Source organism: Antennarius striatus, chromosome 24 (assembly GCF_040054535.1).
Source record: "Antennarius striatus isolate MH-2024 chromosome 24, ASM4005453v1, whole genome shotgun sequence".
In the NCBI taxonomy this organism is placed as follows: Eukaryota; Metazoa; Chordata; class Actinopteri; order Lophiiformes; family Antennariidae; genus Antennarius; species Antennarius striatus.
Window position 1 is genome coordinate 4,428,597 of NC_090799.1, and position 22,966 is coordinate 4,451,562.

Sequence of the window (22,966 nt, forward strand, 5' to 3'; positions counted from 1 at the left end):
GTGAGGCTGTCAAAGTTCCAACTCAAAACAGACCAAATGGAAAGTCTTTCCAAGAGTTGACATCTCAAGAAGAACCATAATGATGAAACAGGTTGAAAATGTCTAATATATAAACCGGGAACTTTCCAGGAAGATGTGTTTGTGATTTTAACCATGGGTTGTCTCTGCCAGATAAGCCTGTCTCTTCAAACAATAGTCGCACAACAGTGAAGGTTGATGCTTGCCAGCCCATATCCTCCATATGAATAGCCTGTCTCCACACTTGCTAGCCAGTCTCCTCACAAAGAATCATGGGTGATTTGCTCGTATTAAAGGTAGCAAAGGTCATCTGACATGAGCTCCTGGTAAGAAGTGAATTCGCAAAGCTCAATCCTTCAACTGAATGCTACATTCAGCAGAAGCTAAAGCTTCATTGATCGCCCTTAGCGCTAATGAGATTGGTCGTAGCATTCCGTACACCACTGACAGTCTTTGCTGCTTAAATCAAGGGATTAGATTGCCATACACATCCGTCTTATCCCTGCCTGTTACCATCCATGTGTCAGGTGGACAAAGAAACGTAAATGACAAAGAAAGAAATGGTGGGATTCAATGCAAGAAAAGACCCACCTAAAGGACTTATAGGGCTCCAGCTGAGACTGTATGCTGAGGTAGAGGCACCCACAAAAGACGAGAGAGATGAGGGATGTGATGGGCAGGTCATCACATCCACCGGGAGACAAAAGAGCAGGGAGAGAAGCAGCCGATGGACAGAAGGTCCATTTCCACTCTCACAAAAGAGCTGGGGAGATGAAGCAGATTAGCAGCTCTTTTTGCCCATTGTGAAGCTCTAAATGATAAGATTTACTCCTTTTTTCATCCCAGCTTCTGTGCGTGTTTGTGTGTGTGTATGTGTGTGTGTGCTCTCACACAAGACATCACAAGCTCTTTCACTGGGGGTTTTTTTTTTCTAATTCTTACGCATATCCCATCAGGATATGCTTGCCAATTTTTTTCTTTTTTCGTATGCAGGTACACATACCTTTTTCTGAGCAGTCTTTTATTCATCCTCATAGGAAGGACGGATGTGACAGCTGGCTTTTGATTTTCTTCCCGTCTTTGTACTAAACCTTGACTTTACAGTTTGATGGGAAAGCTCTTGACTTAAACCCCCTCATCACTGAGAGACGATGTTCTTTTTATGTTCCTTTGACTTGAAAATGACTCTTTTCAGTGGAAGAGGTACACCTTTGTCAAGTTTCTCACTGTTAATCAGCCTTCACTCACCCTAATATAGCAATGAAATTACAAACCCTTGGTAATTATATTGCTTTACATTACGTATAATATGACATTTCCAGCAGTAGTATGTGTGTCTGGTAATGGAGATTTTAGTGAAATCATTGTTTCAGACATAATCTGCTCTCCTGATTACCCCTTAGTATTTACTGCCACCTATTGTCCGTTTTCTGTTACTGCATGTTCTTTTTTTATCAGACTTGTTACAAGCCATTGAATGGAATCCACACCTACTCTAAATGTGGACATAACCTTCTCAATTAATGGTTTTCTGTATTTTCATGACGATTGACATCAAAACTGTGAACATCTTAACACATACTGAATTTTCAAAGTAATAATTGTCAAAGAATTTATTTAGATTCTTAAAAATTCCTATCCTTTCGTTTGAAATACTCCTCCGCACACTCTTGATATTCTCTCCATGAGCGTCACTAATCTGATTTATGCACAATTTAACTGATGTTCCCAACTCGATAAAGAAGGCAATAAAAACCCACTAATGAAGCTTAACAATGCTTCTACTTCAAAATAAACAGTTTCAGTAAAATTTCAGCAACGTAACACATTTTGTTCTGCGTTTCAAACTGATCTACTCAGCTTTTTCCTCGCCTGTCTCATATGTCATACCCCTTGTCGTCCTCTTGGGGGCGACGACTTTCAGGCCAAGCAATCGAACGCTGTTAGGTAAAAACGGTAGATTGTCGAGTCATCGATCGGCGTTGTTTAACGTGCGCACTCCAAGGACGGTGGCCATTGCAACATGTATACCGGTGGGTTACAGTCGCGATGACACAAACACCAAGTCGTAGATCGTATCTTATCGTCAGTCCGTCATTTTATAGACTTAATTTAATGCTGCGTCCAGCCGACTAAACCAGCTAACGGCTAACAGAGTTGTTTTTCTGGCTTCATCTGAGCACCATCTTACCTGACGAGGAGCTTTCACCTGACGAACACCTTGACAGTAAGGTAAGGTTTAACGCTGTTTCATGTCTGCATCTTCTAGAAAACACGTTGAATGAATTGAATATATGCATCCTGGTGTGATATTTAAGTTGACAATCAACGTTTTGACCCACAAAGACAGATTCGGTTCTCAATTGCATTTTTTTTTTTTTAACAGGAATTCATCTAATCTTCCTTTTGTTTTATCTCTACTAAATATTTCTTGTCTGTAAAATTTCTATCCCTCCCCAGTTGCCGCCATGGTGTTCATCCAAAGCTACTGTGAAAACAGTTCCTCCATCTCCCAAACCTGGGTGGATCAAGGCATCTCCCCGTGCTTCTACTTCACGCTGGTCCCTGCAATCCTGCTCACAATCACCTTCTTCCTCGGAACTATCCACTGCATCTTCTACCAGAAATATGGCAGAGAGATGGAGCCCAAGTTCATCCCACGCTCTCATCTCTACCGCTTCCAGCAGGCTGTCTCCGTCCTTCTCCTGGTCCAGTTTGTGAGCGGGATGGTGTGGAGGTCTACCAGTGGTGGAGAGCTCCCAGGCTATGTTTTACTGTATGGCTGCTTCTCTGTGCTGAGCTGGTGCTGGGCTATAGCCCTGCTCAGGGTGGAAAGACGTCGGGTCATGTTGATGGACCGGACGAGGGGACACAGCGCCGTTCTGCTGCTATTCTGGGCTGTGGCTTTCTCTGCTGAGAACTTGGCTTTCATCTCCTGGTACAGTCCTCATTGGTGGTGGAGATTGGAGAACAATCAGGAGAAGGTGAGGAAAGACTGAACATGATGATGAACTATTCAGTTAATCATAATCATATAATGTATGCTTTTAATCTACACAAGTGTAATAAATAAATTCACTCCCATCCCTGTTTTATTATCCTGATAGGGTGTGTTAGTCATTTATACTGGACCAACAGTCAGCAATAGGTGTGTCTTTTTGGTAAGGGCTCTCAAAGTTGTGTTTCAAGTAAAGCAACTAAAAGGAATGTTTGAAGACTGACAAGAAGACGTGCAGAAAATGAACATTGTAGTTACTGGGTGGAGCATTCAGGTCCTGTTTGTTTGTTTGTTTCGTTCTCATTTTTCTTTCTCTTTACTTTTTTTTTTTCTTCTTTTTGCTGAGTCATTGTTTGGCCCAACTTACACAACACTGCACTGCTAACCAATCAAAAGAGAGATAGAAATCTTGCTCCTCCCACACTGACTCAGTTACAGGAGTCTCAACATTTTAGTGACTCTTTAGTGACTGTTATTATTTTATCTTTATTTATGCAATTTTTTTTATTTCTGCGCCACTCCTCAGGATATTTCCCTTTATTTTACTGTTAGATATTTTATGTCAAGTCAAAATTTCACTTTTATCACAATGTATTAAGTTCCTCATAGGCTGGGTCATTGTTTAATAAGTAAAAAATCTTAAGGTCCCATCAGTTAACACTTTTTTTATATACAAATTTGTTTTATGAGATTAAATGCTGTTTCACTGTGATGTACCAGATGTACCATCTATGTTCAATCTGCTTTTCATTGCCCATGCAACCCTTAGGTGCAGTTTGCTCTGTGGCTGATACGTTATATTACCACTGGGCTGCTCTTCTTCATTGGACTTAAAGCTCCAGGGTTGCCACGGAGACCATACATGCTCCTGATAAACGAAGATGAGCGTGACGTGGAGAATGTTCGACAGGTATTGATGTGTAATGAGCAACTGGCAAGTTGACTTGGGGACTTGTTTTGTAGAAACACCAAACAAAACCAGCTTGTATAACATTACCTCCAGAAGCCCAGAGATCTACAGTATATCAGATTTTTGGAGACATTAATAAACATTAAAACATTGTCTGTATTGGGTTGGGTAACTTATTAGATATCAGGATTATTTTGCACAGATACGTCCTAAGTCACTACATCGCCCTGTTTTCTGCTCTTACATACTATACAAGTGATTATTTTGTTTTTATTATATTTCTCCATCCCAGAGCCTTTTGGGCAGAACCCAGGAGAACCAGTCTACCTGGAAGGATTTTATGAAAAAACTTCGCCTCCTTGCTCCCTACATGTGGCCTCGAGCTAATATCGTCCTCCAGCTGCTCGTCATCATCTGTTTGATCCTGCTTGCAGTTGAGAGAGTTATTAATTTATTTGTGCCCATTTACTACAAAAACATCGGTGAGTGAAATGTTTTTGCTGAACCTTTACTCGAATGTTCATTTATTCCGAGTTAACTCTATTCTTGTTGTACGTCTGAGTTACCAGCTAATAGTGTTTAGATATTTCTTGTTTTCAGCCACAGGCTGAAAGCCTCAGCAAATCAATGAAAACATCCCAAAATGTACCATGTGCCACCAGAGGGCCAGACAGACTAGAAAAATACTTATTTTTTTATCCAACACTGTTTGAAGTCAGGCCTTTTTTCTCATTTACCCACATGTTTTCATCCGTCTCCCAGTGAATGAGCTGACAGATGGCAGCAGCTGGAAAACTCTGGCCACCACAGTGTGTATTTATGTCCTGTTCAAGATTTTACAGGGCGGTGGGATAGGTAGGACAAGCTGCATGACCTTTTTAAAAAAAAGTCAGATACTGATTATACAAACAATGTCCCGTTAAAATGACTCTCTCTTCTCAGGAAGCTCTGGATTCGTCAACAACATACGTAATTTCCTGTGGATCCGGGTGCAGCAGTACACCAACCGCACGATTCAAGTGAACCTATTGGTCCACCTTCACTCCCTCTCCCTGCGTTGGCACCTTGGTCGCAAAACTGGCGAAGTGCTGAGGAGCATCGACCGTGGCACCAACTCCATTAATACCCTCCTCAGGTCAGATATTACAGGAAGTAATGGAGGATAAACTGACCAAACTCTTTATTTAGAAAAATTTTAGTCTCCAATTTCAAAAGTTCCCACATTATATGTTTTTAATCAATTTTAAACACGTGTCAGATGACCAGATATGCTGTATTTGGGTGACATTGCCCCAAATGGATCCACGGTCCTTAATTTGGGCTGTCTAAAAGACGCGCAAATGAGCTGCACCATTACATTTATGCTAATGAGCTACATATGTACACGCCTCCTTCAGGGAGAAGGTGTGGCTAACGGTCGACGCATCGCTACGGCTCGCTATGAGGCCGGGGACTCACAAAATGCGAACGTACACAAATACACACATTGGCAGGTGACACACACATACACACGAACACACAGCTGTTTGTGTGTTGCAGAGCGGACCGAAACAGAGCTAACCAGTTAACCAAATACAAGCTGACTTAACCATACTCATAGGCGATGTAAATAAGTTAAAGCCACATTTTTACTGACCTGAAAACTAGCAGACAACGTAGCCGGCACGTTGTCATTAAAAATGAAACACAACCATAGTCTGTTCTTTTTTGGCTGGGTCTTGATTTGTACACCTGTTTTTCCATAATATGACCCCTTTAAATTTTCCTCCCACAGTTACATCGTATTCAACATCCTCCCAACCATCATCGATGTTATCATCTCGATCATCTACTTTGTTACTTACTTCAATGCCTGGTTCGGCCTTATTGTCTTCATCTGCATGACCATTTATCTCAGTAAGTCCAACATCTGACTGAATTTCATGAGGTTCAACATTGTATTGTTTTATTAATTGAGTGTATGTCTAACATTTCCTTCAGCTTTGACCATCATCATCACTGAATGGAGAACCAAGTACAGGCGGGACATGAATGACCAGGACAACAAGGCCAAAGCCCAGGCCGTGGACTCCTTGCTGAACTTTGAAACAGTACGTCACATGTTTTCTTCTGCTTCTAACATGTGTGATGTTTTTAGATTGTCTGTCTCTTCCTGTGAACGTAAACCTTTGGAACGCTGTCAGGGAATTTCTTAAAATTTGAAACAAACCTCTATTTGGACTAGAAATTCCTGTAAAAACACTTTTATGCTCATTATTTATCACAAATAACTAAAAGAAGGAGATTTTGATCTTCCTTAATATCAAACAAACGTTGTTGATCAAAGATTATTCCCAAAAGTCTTTGTTCTGATACATTAAATTATAAGAATAATTTAGTCCACCAGTGATGTGATCATAATTCACTAATGATATTTCAATAATTCACTAGGCTGTATCAGTATTCCAACAAATTGTGTTAAATGATCCAAATGGTTGGTCCAGATATTCTTGGGTCAAAGAGTGTTTATTTCACAAAAAACAGAGTAGACTGATCAGATCTCTTTTGTGCAGCTCTTTTTATACCCTAAGATCAGTGGGTAGCAATAACTCTTGGTCTGCCTCCGTGACGATAAACCTGAATGTAAACGTGCTGTTGCTTTCCACCGATAGGTGCATAGACCACATTGGGTCCGTGTCATGTCATATAAGGTCTTCCTTTTTACAGTAAACGCTAGGTGTGTGCTCCTTCACGTGGGACAGACAGCGTAGTGTTTTTCTGTACATCAACGTAGCACAAGGCCATCCACCATGGTAGTCAATCAAGGGCAGCCTGCGCAGAGTGGTGTGATGCGCTTGCCCTTTCAGCTTTACACCTGTCTGTAATCTACCATGGCCAGCCAGTGAAAGGCCTTTTGTTCAGGGAGTCTTCTACAACAGCATTTAATTCATCAAATTTGTAGCTTCTTTGCAGAAATGTCAACTTGAAGCACTTCATGGTTTTTTTTTTCCTATTTGTCCATTCTCTAGGTAAAATACTACAATGCGCAGAACTATGAAGCAAGTCGTTTTGAGGATGCTGTCTTGGGATATCAGGTAAGTGAGACAGGATGCAAATTATTCTGCAGATGATGAACTGGAAATCTTTGATAAGGTGGAATAAGCGAAGTACTTTGCTGTGGGCCCTTGTCTATAAATAAACTTATATTGTGGGCAGACCTGCGCTAGCAGGGTGTAGTGATACAGTGTGCTAGAGGGATGTTGCAGGGATGCATGTGGGCAGGTGGAACTCGTAGCCTTGGATGGCAACCCATCAAGGACAGGGACTCAGAATTAAAACCAGGCAATGGCAATCATAATCTTGGCCTCATGCTAACACCAAAAAAAAGTTGAGACGACACCCTGCAGTAGTCCTTGCATACCTTGACTATGCGGACAACATCTGCCTGCTCTCTGACAACGTGGAATAAGCACAAGCACAACTACTGATGGGAGTAGAGCTCGATTGCGCCAACGTCTACCTGAGGTAAAATTCCAAGAAAAACCAAGATCATCAAATATAACGTTCCACCGGAACATCAACCTCTGACAACAGCAAGAGGCTCCATGCTGACAGAAGTGGAGGCCTTCAAGTACCTAGGCTTATGGGTCAACTCAACTGAGCAACATGTAAAAATTTAGAAGGTACTTGCATGGAGGGCCCTGAACAGCATGACCAATGTATGGAACAACAATTTCTTCCCGCCAAATCAAACTCGGCTTCTTCTGTGTAACAGTAGAGTTGGTTCATCTTTATGGCAGTGAATGCTGGACCCCAAAGCCAACCGTACAGGGAATACCTAGGGTGAAGGAGAAGGTCACTGTATCTGTCTAAGTCACTCACTTACTCACTTACTTTCTGACTCTCTTACTTGCTCACTTCTACTGAACCAGCCCCTAACGGGTGTCTAAAATCTTCTTCTCCTGTTTCAAGGCCTCAGAGTGGAAGTCCCAGGCAACACTAGTCTTCCTCAACCAAACACAGAACCTCGTCATCGGTGCAAGCCTGCTGGCTGGTTCCCTGCTCTGTGCCTACTTTGTGTCTGAAGGAAAGTTTAAGGTACCGCTTTGATGTGCCGTTAATGCCCCAGAATTTTGTTCAAAATTAGTTATGCATATTCTTGTACATTTTAACTTCTGTGTTAGAACTGTACAAGCTGACTGAACTGCACTTTTCTGTATGAGGAATTTTCTAAATTCAAAAAGAGTCAAAATCTTTACTTAGGTTGGGGATTTTGTTCTGTTTGGCACCTACATCACCCAACTATACGCCCCCCTGAACTGGTTTGGAACCTACTACAGGTAAGAAGAGGCAGAAACTGCTTTAAATATATCAGTGTTGAGTCATGACACTCCATCTGCCAGTGAGTTAATAAGACAGTGAAAATGCGAAGGAACGTGTGAACAAGTCTGTGCTTATGAGTTGTACTTGCCAGCTGTTAGTTTTTTTTTGTTTCACAGGCTGATCCAGAGTTCTTTTATCGACATGGAAAACATGTTCAATCTCTTTGAAGAGGAAAATGAGGTAGATTTGGAGCTGGACACTGTTTAGTCTTTAGGTTTCTCTGCTCAATTATGATCTGAAATTTTTCTGTATTTCTCCTTCAATAAAGGTGAAAGATGAAGTAAATGCAGGGAATCTGGTCCTCAAAGGGGGAAAAGTGGAGTTTGATCATGTTTATTTCAGCTACATTAATGGGTTAGTTCACATATGATTTTTTTCACCCTTTGAGAATAAATTGAATAAAAAGAATAGACTTTGTACTAGACTTTGTTCCTGGCTTACAGGAGGGAGATTCTCAGGGATGTGTCCTTCACTGTGCTTCCAGGACAGACAGTTGCCCTGGTAAGTCTAATATAACATAAGTGAATAGATTTTCTCTCAAAAAGTTACATTGCCTGAACTGTGCTTTATATTATGCATGACGTATAACTTTCCGTTGTCCTCCCCAGGTGGGACCGTCGGGCTCTGGGAAGAGCACCATCATTCGACTCATCTTCCGTTTCTATGACGTCCTTGGAGGCTGCATCAGCATCGACGGCCAGGATATATCAAAAGTAAAAGTCTTCTTAATTTGCTCTTGACATCAGGAAGAGTAATGAAAGCTCAGAGTGCCTTTTAATAATGCTGCAGGTTAAATATTACTACTTCTGCTCAGGTGAAGCAGACATCTCTCCGAGGTCATATCGGAGTGGTTCCACAGGATACGGTGCTTTTCAATGACACCATCCTGAACAACATCCGCTACGGCCGCATCTCTGCCAGTGTCCAGGAGGTGGAGGAGGCAGCCATTGCAGCTGATATCCATGATAAAATCAAGACCTTCCCTGAAGGTAACACGTTGATTAACCCTGATGTGTTAGGATTTTTTGACAGGAGGTTTTCTCATTGGATTTTTGAACCAACTACCTGTGTTCTACTCTGGTAGGTTATGAAAGCCAGGTGGGTGAAAGAGGTTTGAAGCTGAGTGGAGGAGAGAAGCAGAGGGTGGCCATTGCCAGAACCATCCTCAAAGCACCACAGATCATCCTGCTGGATGAGGTGAGATTACAAAAAATGAGAAGCCATCATTTACTTGATTTGGCGAGTAGATAATGACTGAATTGAAATTTCATGGTGAACTTGTCCATTGAAAATGTTTTTAGACATTCTGTTTTACCTGTTTTGCTGGCATCCTCTTCTGAGTGTCTGGAGTTATTGCTGTTACCTGTAATAAATGTTCTCCCTGCAGGCCACCTCAGCACTAGACACACATACAGAACGCCACATCCAGGAGTCACTGAATAAAATGTGCTCCAATCGAACAACAGTTGTTGTGGCTCATAGGTAGGAAGATTTTCTATTTATGTTGTTTCAGGAAATTATTTGCTTTATCTAACTTTCATATTATGTATATAAAAGGTTGTCCACCATAATTGGAGCAGACCAGATTCTGGTGATAAACGAGGGCCAGATTGTTGAGCGGGGACGGTAAGTGTACCTTTTTGACCTTGACCTTGACCTGATTCTGACTCATACTCCAGTGCATCAGCATTTCAGAAACGCCTTGTGCCTTTTTCTCTCTTTCCAAGACATGAGGAGCTGCTTCTAAAGGGAGGTCTGTATGCAGACATGTGGATGAACCAGCAGCAGGCCCAAGACTCGGATTCTGCGTCAGATTCAGAATCCAAAGACCGCAGTTCTGAGAAACTGCAGCCACCATCAGGGCATAGCAGCCACTAAATGTAAATAATTTCTCTTTTTGGAATAAGAAGACTGTTTAGATGATGCCTTGATGGTGAAACATTGATGGATTGTTTTAATTTAAGAGGACAGTCATATGAATTATCCTTTTTTTATTTTATGTTGAATGTACAAAGGAATGTCATTGATAAAAGGGACAGTTGTCACAGGACAAAGAGATTACCACTCTACTTGTGTCACTATATGCCAAACAACATTTTATTATCGTCATGGCTTTTTATGTGAACAGGAGAAACAGACCTAATAATTACCTTATCTTTAAAAAAGGAGTTTCACATTTTTCAGACAAGAAAATTATAAATACTGTCTTGAAGCTCTTTTGGTGACATTTGTTATTTAATGGACAACAGGCAGTTTTTTTTAATGTTAATGTTTTTATTTTTCTTTAAAACTCAAAGCAGGATTGTACTCAACAGACGACAGACACTGATTTCAACTTGTATAATGTCCATTTTCTTCTGTTTGTTGGGCCAAATTCTCGTGTTTCTCTCAGCTTCCAGTTGTTTTCTATGTTTTGAATTTTTGTTGTTTTGCTCAGCTGCTTTTTGTTATCTAGCTCACTTGTGTTTTTTTTAGCCGGAGCAATAAATCTGTTGATTTTTACACGTGTGTCAGTCTCTGCTCCTTGGGGTCCGGACTTAAACTATCCCAAACACAGAGTTAATTTTCTATAATGTGTGTTTTTAATCTACGAAAATGTAATGTGTAATAAACAAAATTACTCCCATCCCTGTTTTATTGTGCTATTAGGTTGTGTTAATCATTTATATATTTTGGTGCACCAACAGTTAGCAATAGGTGCTGTCTTTGCAGGCATCTCAAAGTTGTTTTTCATGTAAAGCAACTAAAAGGAATGTTTTAAGATTGACAAGAAGACATGCAGAAAATGAACACTATGGTTTCTGGGTGGAGCATTCAGCTCCTGTGGGTTTTTTTTTCTGTTTGTCACTTATTTCCACCAGACTTGATTCCTACAACAGCCTCCTGTTGGGTCTTGCCTCCACTCCCCTTCAAAAACACCAGTTGTAGCTTGTGCACTGCCACTGGTTTGTCATTTTATGAACCTGTCTTAAAGCTGTGTCCAGCCGACTACACGAGCTGACTGCTGATAATGTTGAATGGACTTGCTGGCTTCATCTGAGCAACATCAGAACCTGACTTGAGCTTTTACCCTGTGGATGTACTGGAGAAGCTGACCATCACCTCGACAGTAAGATGAGGTTTAACGCTGTTGCATGTCTGGACCCTCTTGGAAAAATGTCCAATGTCTTAAATGTCTGCATCTTTGTGTGATCTCTAAATGGATGACCAATGTTTTACATCCAATTTGTGTTTTGTAAGCAGCTCAGCCCATATCAATATGTTAATGTATAACACATATGTACAATGGCAACTTATAGAAGTGCATTAGTTGTCATTAGATTCTGTTCTGAGTTGCATTTTGTTTTAACTGCACTCTACAGATATTTGTCTGTCCTTTCATTTGTTGTATCACGACTAAACATCTCTGTCTGCAGCCATGGTGTTTATCCAAAGCTACTGTGAAAACAGTTCCTCCATCTCCCAAACCTGGGTGGATCAAGGCATCTCCCCGTGCTTCTACTTCACGCTGGTCCCTGCAATCCTGCTCACAATCACCTTCTTCCTCGGAACTATCCACTGCATCTTCTACCAGAAATATGGCAGAGAGATGGAGCCCAAGTTCATCCCACGCTCTCATCTCTACCGCTTCCAGCAGGCTGTCTCCGTCCTTCTCCTGGTCCAGTTTGTGAGCGGGATGGTGTGGAGGTCTACCAGTGGTGGAGAGCTCCCAGGCTATGTTTTACTGTATGGCTGCTTCTCTGCGCTGAGCTGGTGCTGGGCTATAGCCCTGCTCAGGGTGGAAAGACGTCGGGTCGTGTTGATGGACCGGACGAGGGGACACAGCGCCGTTCTGCTGCTATTCTGGGCTGTGGCTTTCTCTGCTGAGAACTTGGCTTTCATCTCCTGGTACAGTCCTCATTGGTGGTGGAGATTGGAGAACAATCAGGAGAAGGTGAGGAAAGACTGAACATGATGAGTGTGTCTGATCAGTACATGTCACGATGCACAGTGCACACTTGTTTACTTTCATTGCCATCTTTTCAGAGTTAACCTTCTGATAATGTATGCTTTTAAAGTACACAAGCATAACAGTGTAATAAATTTACTCACATCTGTTTTATTATGCTGATAGGATATGTTAATCATTTTTACATTTTAGTGTGGCAACAGTCAGCAATAGGTGCATCAGGTGAGGAGTAGTTTAGATGCTTGGTGAGGGACTTTGTCGACTGGTGTCAGAGCAACAGCCTGCAGCTCAACACCTCCAAAACTAAAGAGCTGGTCATTGACTTCAGGAGGGGCAGACCTCAACCTAGACCACTTCTGATAGGAAAGGAGGAGTTGGAGGTTGTGCAGACCTACAAATATCTTGGGCTGTGGCTTGACTACAAGCTGGACTGGTTGAGCAACAAGAGGCAGCTGTATAAGAAAGCACAGAGCAGGCTGAGAGCATTCAACATCTGCAGAAAGCTCCGGTTGTCACAAAGGTAGGGGTTTGGACCCAAATGCAGAACACCGAAGACACCACTTTTGTCCATAGCTTTAATCGAAAGAAACTTTAACTATACGGGCAAGATGCAAACAAAGACTCAGGCAGACCAAGGCAGAAAAACAGAACAGACTTACAGGAACCAAACTTCAGAAGAACAAACCAGCTCCTAGATCTCATTGATCCAGGCTTAGACAGCCTTATGGTCACTAGCATATAAAACAAGTTCAGGTGTGACAATCAGAATGGGTGTGTGGATGAGTCTCAGGTGTGCAGAAGACCAGCAGGTATGGAGCCGTGTCTCCACCCACCAGCTTGGCCTCTCCCTGCCACGCCGAACCGTGACACCTGTGGATGTTCTATCAGTCTGTGGTCACCAGCATCGTATGCTGCGGACTGGTGAGGAGGGAGTGTGACCAAGGTGGATCTCTCCAGGCTGGAGAAGCTGATCAGGTGGGCCAGCTCAGTGGTCAGGATGAAGCTGGATCCTCTGGCAACGGTGGCAGAGAAGAGAACTTTGGACAAACTGCTGGACATCATGGACGATGTCAGCCACCCTTTGCACACCGTAGCAAACAACCAGAGGAGACTTCCGTGTGTTTTTTCTGTGTGCTTTTGTGTGCTCACTGTGCTGTTTGTAGTGCGACAGAGAAGTTAATTTCCCTGATGGACCCTTCTTAAGAGATCAATAAAGTTCTACTCTACCTTTTGAGTAAAGGTTCTCAAAGTTTAGCTTCAAGTAAAGAAACTAAAAAGAATGATTTAAGAAGAAGACATTCCCTCTCGGAGCACCATCCCCAAAACATCCATGCCTCAGACTCGCTATTTTCCTTCAAGACACAGTTAAGAACATCTTTCAAATTACTTTTAACCTTTATTAACCTTCTCCACCTATTTCATGTGGTTCTGCCCCTCCCGTGCTGAGTCAGTTACAGGTGTGTCAACATTTTAGTTTCACTTTAGTGACTGATTATTATTTTATCTTATGGGTTGTTGTTTTTTTGTATTTTTGCTACACTCCTCAAAATATTTCCCTTTATTTTAACTGTTATCTTAAGCTCCCATCAGTTAACACTTTTTTGATACAAATTTGTTTAATGAGATTAAATGCTGTTTCACTGTGATGTACCATCTATGTTCAATCTGCTTTTCATTGCCCATGCAACCCTTAGGTGCAGTTTGCTCTGTGGCTGATACGTTATATTACCACTGGGTTGCTCTTCTTCATTGGTCTTAAAGCTCCAGGGTTGCCACTTAGACCATACATGCTACTGATAAATGAAGATAAGCATGACATGGAGAATGTTCGACAGGTATGGATGTGTAATGGGCAACTGGCAAGTTGTGCACGTGGGTTTTTACAGTGTCATCTGCTCTGACGGCTGATGTATAATGAAGCCGAGGTCCGCTCGCTGCACTGCAATAGCTATACGGGCTACCATTGCATTGTGGGGAATGTACCGTGGGTGCGTGCAAAAGACCAGCAGGCGACTGTGGCCAGCTTGTATGACATTACCTTCAGAAGCCCAGAGATATACTGTATATTAGATTTTTTAAGATATTAATAAACATTAAAACATTGTCTGTATTGGGTTGGGTAACTTCGTATATATCAGGCCTATTTTGCACAGATATGTCGTAATTCACAGAAACACCCTGTTATCTGCTGTTACATAATAAGCAACTGATTGTTTTGTTTTTATTACATTTCTCCATCCCAGAGCCTTTTGGGCAGAAGACAGGAGAACCAGTCTACCTGGAAGGATTTTACGAAAAAACTTCGCCTCCTTGTTCCCTACATGTGGCCTCAAGCTAATTTCTTCCTCCAGCTGCGCGTCATCATCTGTTTGATCCTGCTTGCAGTTGAGAGAGTTATTAATTTATTTGTTCCCATTTACTACAAAAATATTGGTGAGTGAAATGTTTTTGCCCAGCCCTGACTCAAATGTTAATTTATTTTCATTTTGAGTAACTCTTCTTCTTCTTCTTTTCCTTTGGGCTTTTCCCTTCAGGGGTCGCCACAGCGAATCAATTTCCTCCATCTAGCCCTGTCCTTTGAATCCTCTTCTCTCACACCAACTACCTTCATGTCTTCCCTCACTAAATCCATAAACCTCCTCTTTGGTCTTCCTCTAGACCTCCTGCCTGGCAGTTCAAAACTCAGCATCCTTCTACCAATATATTCACTATCTCTCCTCTGGACATGTCCAAACCATCTCAGTCTGGCCTCTCTGACTTTATCTCCAAAACCTCTAACATGTGCTGTCCCTCTGATGGACTCATTCCTGATCCTATCCTTCCTGGTCACTCCCAGAGAGAACCTCAGCATCTTCATCTCTGCTACCTCCAGCTCTGTCTCCTGTCTTTTCTTCAGTGACACTGTCTCTAGACCAAACAACATCGCTGGTCTCACCACAGTTTTGTACACCTTTCCTTTCATTTTAGCTGAAACTCTTCTATCACACATCACACCTGACACTTTCCTCCACCCATTCCATCCTGCCTGTACACGCTTCTTCACCTCTTTTCCACACTCTCCATTGCTCTGGACTGTTGAGCCTAAGTACTTAAAATCCCCCACTTTCTTGATCTCTTCCCCCTGTAACCTCACTCTTCCACTTGGGTCCCTCTCATTCACACACATGTACTCTGTCTTACCGCGGCTAACCTTCATTCCTTTCCAGGACAAACCTCCACCTCTCTAGCTTCTCCTCCACCTGTTCCCTGCTCTCACTGCAGATCACAATGTCATCTGCAAACATCATAGTCCATGGAGATTCCTGTCTAACCTCGTCTGTCAGCCTGTCCATCACCATAGCAACAAGAAGGGGCTCAGAGCTGATCCCTGATGCAGTCCCACCTCCACCTTGAACTCCTCTGTCACACCTACAGCACACCTCACCACTGTGTTACAGTCCTCATACATGTCCTGCACCGCTCTAACATACTTCTCTGCCACTCCAGACTTCCTCATAGAACACCACAGTTCCTCTCTGGGCACCCTGTCATAAGCTTTCTCCAGATCTACAAAAACACAATGCAGCTCCCTCTGGCCTTCTCTGTACTTCTCTATCAACATCCTCAAAGCAAATACTGCATCTGTAGTACTCTTTTTTTTGGCATGAAACCATACTGCGCCTCACAAATGTTCACTTCTGCCCTTAGTCTAGCTTCCACTACTCTCTCCCATAACTTCGTTGTATGGCTCATCAGCTTTATTCCTCTGTAGTTGCCACAACTCTGCACATCTCCCTTGTTCTTAAAAATGGGCACCAGCACACTTCTCCTCCATTCCTCAGGCATCTTCTCACTATCTAAGATCCTGTTGAACAACCCAGTCAGAAACTCTACTCTACTTTTTTTAAGGCGAGTCCTATCTGTAGTTACATGTAAGTATTGCAAGATCACATTAATTTTAATTATATATAATGGTTTTTACATGTCATTTGCATTAGCAAAAATAAACTGCATCCATCTGCTCCTCGGCTGGACCACTTGTCACATTGTGGACTTCTATGTGACCCACCAGTCAAAAAGTTTTTCATCTACCCATGATTTAGTGCCACCAAATGTCCAGACAGACTAGGAAAACACCTTGTCTCTTATCTCTTATGTGTCTTATTTCCATCATTGTAATTCAACACACTCCAACAAGTCTAATTTCTCCTTTACCGGCATGTCTTCATCCGTCTCCCAGTGAATGAGCTGACAGATGGCGGCAGCTGGAAAACTCTGGTCATCATGGTGTGCAATTATGAACTACTCAAGTTCTTTCAGGGCAGTGGGAAAGGTAAGACAAGCTGCATTACCTTTATAAAGAAACAGAATATGCAATGTCCCATTTAAATCACCTTTTCATCTCAGGAACCTCTGGATTCATCAACCACATGCGCGATTTCCTGTGGATCCGGGTGCAGCAGTACACCAGACGCAAGACTGAAGTGAACCTGTTGGCCCACCTTCACTCCCTCTCCCTAAGTTGGCACCTTAGTCGCAAAACTGGAGATGTCCTAAGGAGCATCGACCGTGGCACCGACTCCATTAATGTCCTCCTCGGGTCAGATATTACAGGAAGTATTGGAGGATAAACTGACCAAGCTCCTTATTTTTGGACCCAGTTAATTCCTAAAACATTATTCTCGTATTTTAAATCTTTCTCCCCTCCACAGTCAGATCATATTCAACATCCTCCCAACCATCATCGATGTTATCATCTCAATCATCTACTTTGTTACTTACTTCAATGCCTGGTTCGGCCTTATTGTCTTCGTCTGCATGACCATTTATCTCAGTAAATCCAACATCTGACTGAATTTCATGAGATTCTACATTGTGTTGTTTTTTTAGTTGAATGCATGTCTGATATTTCCTTCAGCTGTGACCATCATCATCGCTGAATGGAGAACCAAGTACTATCGGGACATGAACAACAACGACAACAAGGCCAAAGCCCAGGCCGTGGACTCCTTGCTGAACTTTGAAACAGTATGTCACATGTTTTCTTCTACATCTAACATGTCTGATAGTTTTACATTTGTCTGTCTCTTCCTGTAAAAATGTAAATCTTAGATACACAGTCGGGAAATTTCTTAAAATTTGGCAAAAGGTTCTATTTGGACTGGGATGAACTGACTGGAACTGACTGATGGTAGACACAACTTCCATCAGCTACATGAGAATTTCCAGTAAAAACACTTTTGTGCTCATTATTTACCACAAAAACTTTAAAACGGGACATTTTGACCTTCTTTAACATCGAAACATCTACTTCATAGAATTTGTAGCTTCTTTGCGACAACGTGTACTTGAAGCACCTCATGCTCATTTTATTTCATTGTTTTGCTGTTTGATTTGTCCATTCTCTAGGTAAAATACTACAACACGCAGAACTATGAAGTCAATCGTTTTAAGGATGCTTTCTTGAAATATCAGGTAAATTAGACATGATGCTCATTGTACTGAAGAAATGGAAATTGTTGGAAAGATGGAATATGTTAACTACTTTGCAGTGGACCCTTGTCTATACATGAACTTATATTGAACCAGTCACTACAGGATGTCTAAAAGCTTGTCCTCCTGTTTGTAGGCATCGGAATGGAAGTCCCAGGCAGCGCTTGTCTTCCTCAGCCAAATACAGAACCTCATCATCGGTGTAAGCCTGCTGGCCGGTTCCCTGCTCTGTTCCTACTTTGTAATTGAAGGAAAGTTTAAGGTACCACGTTAATGCCCCAGAAATGTGTTCAAAATCACTTATTCATATTCTTGTACATTTTACATTCTGTGTTCAAACTATCTGTAGGGCATTGTTCTGTTTGAGAAATTCACTAAATTCAAAATAATTGAAAATCTTTACTTAGGTTGGGGATTTTGTTCTATTTGGCACCTACATCACCCAACTATACGGCCCTCTGAACTTGTTTGGAAGCTACTACAGGCAAGAAGACACAGAAACTGCATTCAATACATGAGTGTTGACTCGTGAAGCTCCATCTGCCAGCAAATTAATAAGACAGAGAAAATGAGATGGGACGTGTCAGAGGGACTAGTATGTGTTTATGAGTTGCAAATGTTGGTTTTGTCTTTTTGTTCCCACAGTGTGATCCAGAATTCTTTTGTCAACATGGAAAACATGTTAAATCTCTTTGAAGAGGAAATCGAGGTACATTTGGAGTCAGAAGATGTTTTGTCTTTTGGTTTTCTCTGCTGAATTATGATTTGAACTTTTTCTGTATTTCTTCCGTCATGAAGGTGGAAGATGAAGTAAATGCAGGGAATCTGGTCCTCAAGCAGGGAAAAGTGGAGTTTGATCATGTTCATTTCCACTACAGTAATGGGTTAGTTCACATGTGATTTTATCACCTGTTGAGTATACATTACATAAAAAAATACTCGGTTTATATTTTTGTTCGACATTTGAGCGAAAATCCAAGTTACTAGTCGTGCCTTTGGACACCGCCGGTAGTTGGTGGATGGATACAACATCAGCTGAGGCCGCATCTCATTCTTTCCCGTATGTTGTCCTCGGGGTAAACACGTAGCTCTTGTGTCCTCTTGTTTTTAGCCTTTCTTTTCATTCTACATCGTTGTGTATTTAACATATTGTGGCGGCACAGGCTCAGAGGTAAAGCAGACGGTAGAGCGGGTCGTCCAATGTTCCCAAGATCTGCGGATCCGAGTCCCGCTCAGTTGGAGTTACGAGTACTTTAATTTACGAGCTTAGTCACAAATGCAACTCATATCTGAAGGTACTATTGTAGCTTTATATTACTAGACTTTGTTCCTGACTTACAGGAGGGACATTCTCAGGGATGTGTCCTTCACTGTACTTCCAGGACAGACAGTTGCCCTGGTAAGTCTAATACAACATAAATTCAATAGATTTTGTCACATACAGTTAAATTTTCTGGACTGTGCTGTGTATTTGCTTAACATAACTTTCCCTTACCCTCCCCAGGTGGGACCGTCGGGTTCTGGGAAGAGCACCATCATTCGTCTCATCTACCGTCTGTTTGACGTCCATGGAGGCTGCATCAGCATCGACGACCAGGATATATCAAAAGTAAAAGGCTGCTGGCAGGACTATATCAGGAACTCAAGGTTCAGGGAAAATGTGCTGCTCTCCTTTTCTTTCTAGGTCGTCCTCAGATAAGCTTTCATTGTTGACTCCAGTTTTTCTAATTCTAAATACATTAGGCTTTTTTATTGTTACTTTGAGCTCCTGCGTCCTTCTTGAATATGTCCTACGTTAGCGTGGGACATCCTCATGATCAATGCCCATTGGTCCTTTCCCACTGCACCAATTTGTTGACTTTTTCTTCTTTTCCTTTCGGCTTTTCCCTTCAGGGGTCGCCACAGCGAATCAGTTGCCTCCATCTAACCCTGTTTTCTGCATCCTCTTCTCTCACACCAACTACTGTCATGTCCTCTTTCACAGCATTCATAAATCACCTCTTTGGTTCTCCTCTAGGTTCGGGAGAAAGACACCCTCTCATTATTGAAGACTAGACTTCAAACGTTTCTTTTTCAGAAAATGTACAATTAGGGTTGCTTAGGCTGGTAAGTTATTTGCTATAGGCTGACTATCTGCCACTCTGTCTCTCTGACTGTCTCTTTCTCTTACCCTGTCCCTACCCACATTGTATTTCTTTCCCACCCAACTGGTCACGGTGGATGGCCGCTCACCAGTGTCTGGGTCCTGCCCAGAGTTTCTCCCTCAATGAAGGGAGAAACTATAGCATAAGCTATCGCTTATGCTTGCTCTGGAGAATTCTGTTGAGTTTTTTCTGTCTGTTAAAGCACTTTGAAATATCTGTTGACGTGATCAAGCGCTTTACAAATAAAAGTTTAAAAAATAATTAAATATTGCCACTTCTCCTCAGGTGAAGCAGACATCTCTTCAATGTCATATCGGAGTGGTTCCACAGGATGCGGTGCTTTTCAGCGACACCATCCTGAACAACATCCGCTACAGCCGCATCTCTGCCAGTGTCCAGGAGGTGGAGGAGGCAGCCGTTGCGGCTGGAATCCATAATGAAATTATTACCTTACCTGAAGGTAACATTGATTAACCCTGATGATAACCAGTACTTTAATTGTCCCTCTTGGGGAAATTCTTTTTACACTTCACATGCATGTACATACTGTATATCTGTTCTGATCTGCTCTGATTTTTGAGAGGTTTTCTCATTTGATTTTGAACCAACTACCTGTGTTTTTCTCTGGTAGGTTATGAAAGCCAGGTGGGCGAAAGAGGTTTGAAGCTGAGTGGAGGAGAGAAGCAGAGGGTGGCCATTGCCAGAACCATCCTCAAAGCACCACAGATCATCCTGCTGGATGATGTGAGATTACAAAAATGAGAAGCCAACATTTACTTGATTTGGCGAGTAGATAATGACTGAATTGAAATTTCATGGTGAACTTGTCCATTGAAAATGTTTTTAGACATTCTGTTTTACCTGTTTTGCTGGCATCCTCTTCTGAGTGTCTGGAGTTATTGCTGTTACCTGTAATAAATGGTCTCCCTGCAGGCCACCTCAGCACTAGACACACGTACAGAACGCCACATCCAGGAGTCACTGAATACAATGTGCTCCAATCGAACAACAGTTGTTGTGGCTCATAGGTAGGAAGATTTTCTATTTATTTTCTTTCAGGAAATTATTTGCTTTATCTAACTTTCATATAATGTATATAAAAGGTTGTCCACCATAATTGGAGCAGACCAGATTCTGGTGATAAACGAGGGCCAGATTGTTGAGCGGGGACGGTAAGTGTACCTTTTTGACCTTTGATTCTGACTCATACCACAGTGCATCAGCATTTCAGAAACGCTTTGTGCCTTTTTCTCTCCTTCCAAGACATGAGGAGCTGCTTCTAAAGGGAGGTCTGTATGCAGACATGTGGATGAACCAGCAGCAGGCCCAAGACTCGGATTCTGCGTCAGATTCAGAATCCAAAGACCGCGGTTCTGAGAAACTGCAGCCACCATCAGGGCATAGCAGCCACTAAATGTAAATAATTTATATTTTGGAATAAGAAGAGGAAAATGTTTAGATGATGCTCTGATAGTAAAACACTGATTTTTTTAATTCAAGAAAACAGTCACACCAATTAATATTGTTCCTTTTCTTATTTGAAGGTAAATGCTTATTATCCTCATGGCTTTTATGTAATAGAGCAAAAGGCCCAATTATTACCATATCTTTATAAAAATGAATAAAGTTTCAAATTTTTCAGACAAGGAAATTACAATTATTTACAGCCTTGGAGCTCCTTTGGTGACATTTTTTTTAAATTTACAACTGAAAGGTTTTTTTTAATGTTAATGTCTTTATTTCTCTTCAAAACTCAAAGCAGGAATGTACTCATCAGACAAAAGCACAGATTTCCACTTGTCTAATGTGAATCTTTTCTGTTTGTTGTGGCATCTTAGCTGCTATCTGTAAAGCGCTTTGAAATGTCTTCAGATATGATTTAGCGTTATATAAATAAAAGTTGATTGATTGATATTTGACCATAAAGTTCTGATTCACCTGTTTCTCTCTTGTCTCATATGTAATACCCCTTTTCATCCTCTTGGGGGAGCTGATTTTGAAGCCAAGCAATTGCACAAAGGGGTTGATAATCGACTCATCCATAGCCTTTTTATGCTGAGGGCAGTAGATGTTGCAGCATCTAGCTGATTTAACCAGCTACCTGCTGATAAAGTTGAATGGACTTGCTGGCTTTGTCTGAGCAACATCACTACCTGACTTGAAAAGTTTTTACCTTGTGGATGTACTGTATACAAGAAGCTGAGAACGAGCTTCACAGGAACATAAAGTTTAACATCTGTTTCATCAGAAATCAAAAACTTTACTGTCATTTCGCAGTAAAAGTACCACACGACAAAATTTCGTTCACACAGCCTACTAGTGGGAGAGTGCTGGCCATTCCATACACTGATCCACCATCACTTGAATGGGGGATTGAGGGCATGGGAGGACAGGTCAGTGGGGTGGGGTGGAAGGGTAAGGGGAAAAATCATCCACCATGCTTCTTAGAAGAAACATAATAAGGAATTGCAAAAAAAAAAAGTAACATCAATCACATGAGAGGTAAGATCAGAGGGCAGATGTGTATGCAAGATGTTTTTACTGGCATTGTCATCTATCCAGATTTAATCTTCTGATAATGTGTTTTTAATGTACACAAGTGTGTTAGTCATTTTTACATTTTAGTGGGCCAACAGTCAGCAGTAGATGCGTCTTTACAGTCAGGCCTGTCAAAGTTGTTTTTCATGCAAAGCAACTAAAAGGAATGTTTTAAGAATGACATGACAATGTGCAGAAAATGAACACTAGTTACTGGGTGGAGCATTCAGGTCCTGTCTGTTTGTTTCTGTCACTTATTTCCACCAGACTTCTGCTTGGTCTTGCCTCCACTCCCCTTCAAAAACACCAGTTGTAGCTTGTGCACTGCCACTGGTTTGTCATTTTATAAACCTGTCTTAAAGCTGTGTCCAGCCGACTACACGAGCTGACTGCTGATAATGTTGAATGGACTTGCTGGCTTCATCTGAGCAACATCAGAACCTGACTTGAGGAGCTTTTACCCTGTGGATGTACTGGAGAAGCTGACCATCACCTCGACAGTAAGATGAGGTTTAACGCTGTTTCATGTCTGGACCCTCTTGGAAAAATGTTCATGCTCTTAAATGTCTGCATCT

General features: G+C 41.8%; 2 protein-coding genes across 2 annotated transcripts; both read left to right on the plus strand.

Moving 5' to 3' along the window:
* Nucleotides 1-1,999: 1,999 nt before the first annotated feature.
* Nucleotides 2,000-10,790, plus strand: LOC137591533 (ATP-binding cassette sub-family B member 6-like). The gene is made up of 20 exons (XM_068309594.1): nt 2,000-2,250; nt 2,479-3,002; nt 3,786-3,926; nt 4,219-4,408; nt 4,689-4,781; nt 4,869-5,061; nt 5,701-5,822; nt 5,907-6,016; nt 6,935-7,000; nt 7,878-8,003; nt 8,169-8,245; nt 8,405-8,468; nt 8,557-8,642; nt 8,732-8,789; nt 8,897-9,001; nt 9,103-9,277; nt 9,373-9,485; nt 9,676-9,770; nt 9,846-9,914; nt 10,016-10,790. Exons 2-20 carry the CDS (start codon nt 2,487-2,489, stop codon nt 10,164-10,166), a joined length of 2,550 nt encoding a protein of 849 aa, XP_068165695.1. The 5' UTR covers nt 2,000-2,250; nt 2,479-2,486; the 3' UTR covers nt 10,167-10,790.
* Nucleotides 10,791-11,257: 467 nt separating this feature from the next.
* LOC137591344 (ATP-binding cassette sub-family B member 6-like) lies at nt 11,258-21,756 on the plus strand. Its single transcript, XM_068309272.1, has 20 exons — nt 11,258-11,397; nt 11,705-12,222; nt 13,932-14,072; nt 14,481-14,670; nt 16,457-16,549; nt 16,624-16,816; nt 16,929-17,050; nt 17,135-17,244; nt 17,626-17,691; nt 17,846-17,971; nt 18,117-18,193; nt 18,355-18,418; nt 18,508-18,593; nt 19,051-19,108; nt 19,214-19,318; nt 20,139-20,313; nt 20,485-20,597; nt 20,787-20,881; nt 20,957-21,025; nt 21,117-21,756. Exons 2-20 carry the CDS (start codon nt 11,707-11,709, stop codon nt 21,265-21,267), a joined length of 2,550 nt encoding a protein of 849 aa, XP_068165373.1. The 5' UTR covers nt 11,258-11,397; nt 11,705-11,706; the 3' UTR covers nt 21,268-21,756.
* The last annotated feature ends 1,210 nt before the right edge of the window (nt 21,757-22,966 follow it).

Bases quoted from the DNA above. Each gene is read 5' to 3' on its own strand.
- LOC137591533 (XM_068309594.1), top strand. From the start codon at position 2,487: ATGGTGTTCATCCAAAGCTACTGTGAAAACAGTTCCTCCATCTCCCAA. The intron at 8,790-8,896 runs GTAAGTCTAATA...TGTCCTCCCCAG, and splicing joins CAGGACAGACAGTTGCCCTG to GTGGGACCGTCGGGCTCTGG. The intron at 9,002-9,102 runs GTAAAAGTCTTC...ACTTCTGCTCAG, and splicing joins ACGGCCAGGATATATCAAAA to GTGAAGCAGACATCTCTCCG.
- LOC137591344 (XM_068309272.1), top strand. From the start codon at position 11,707: ATGGTGTTTATCCAAAGCTACTGTGAAAACAGTTCCTCCATCTCCCAA. The intron at 17,245-17,625 runs GTATGTCACATG...TCCATTCTCTAG, and splicing joins CCTTGCTGAACTTTGAAACA to GTAAAATACTACAACACGCA. The intron at 17,972-18,116 runs GTACCACGTTAA...ATCTTTACTTAG, and splicing joins TAATTGAAGGAAAGTTTAAG to GTTGGGGATTTTGTTCTATT.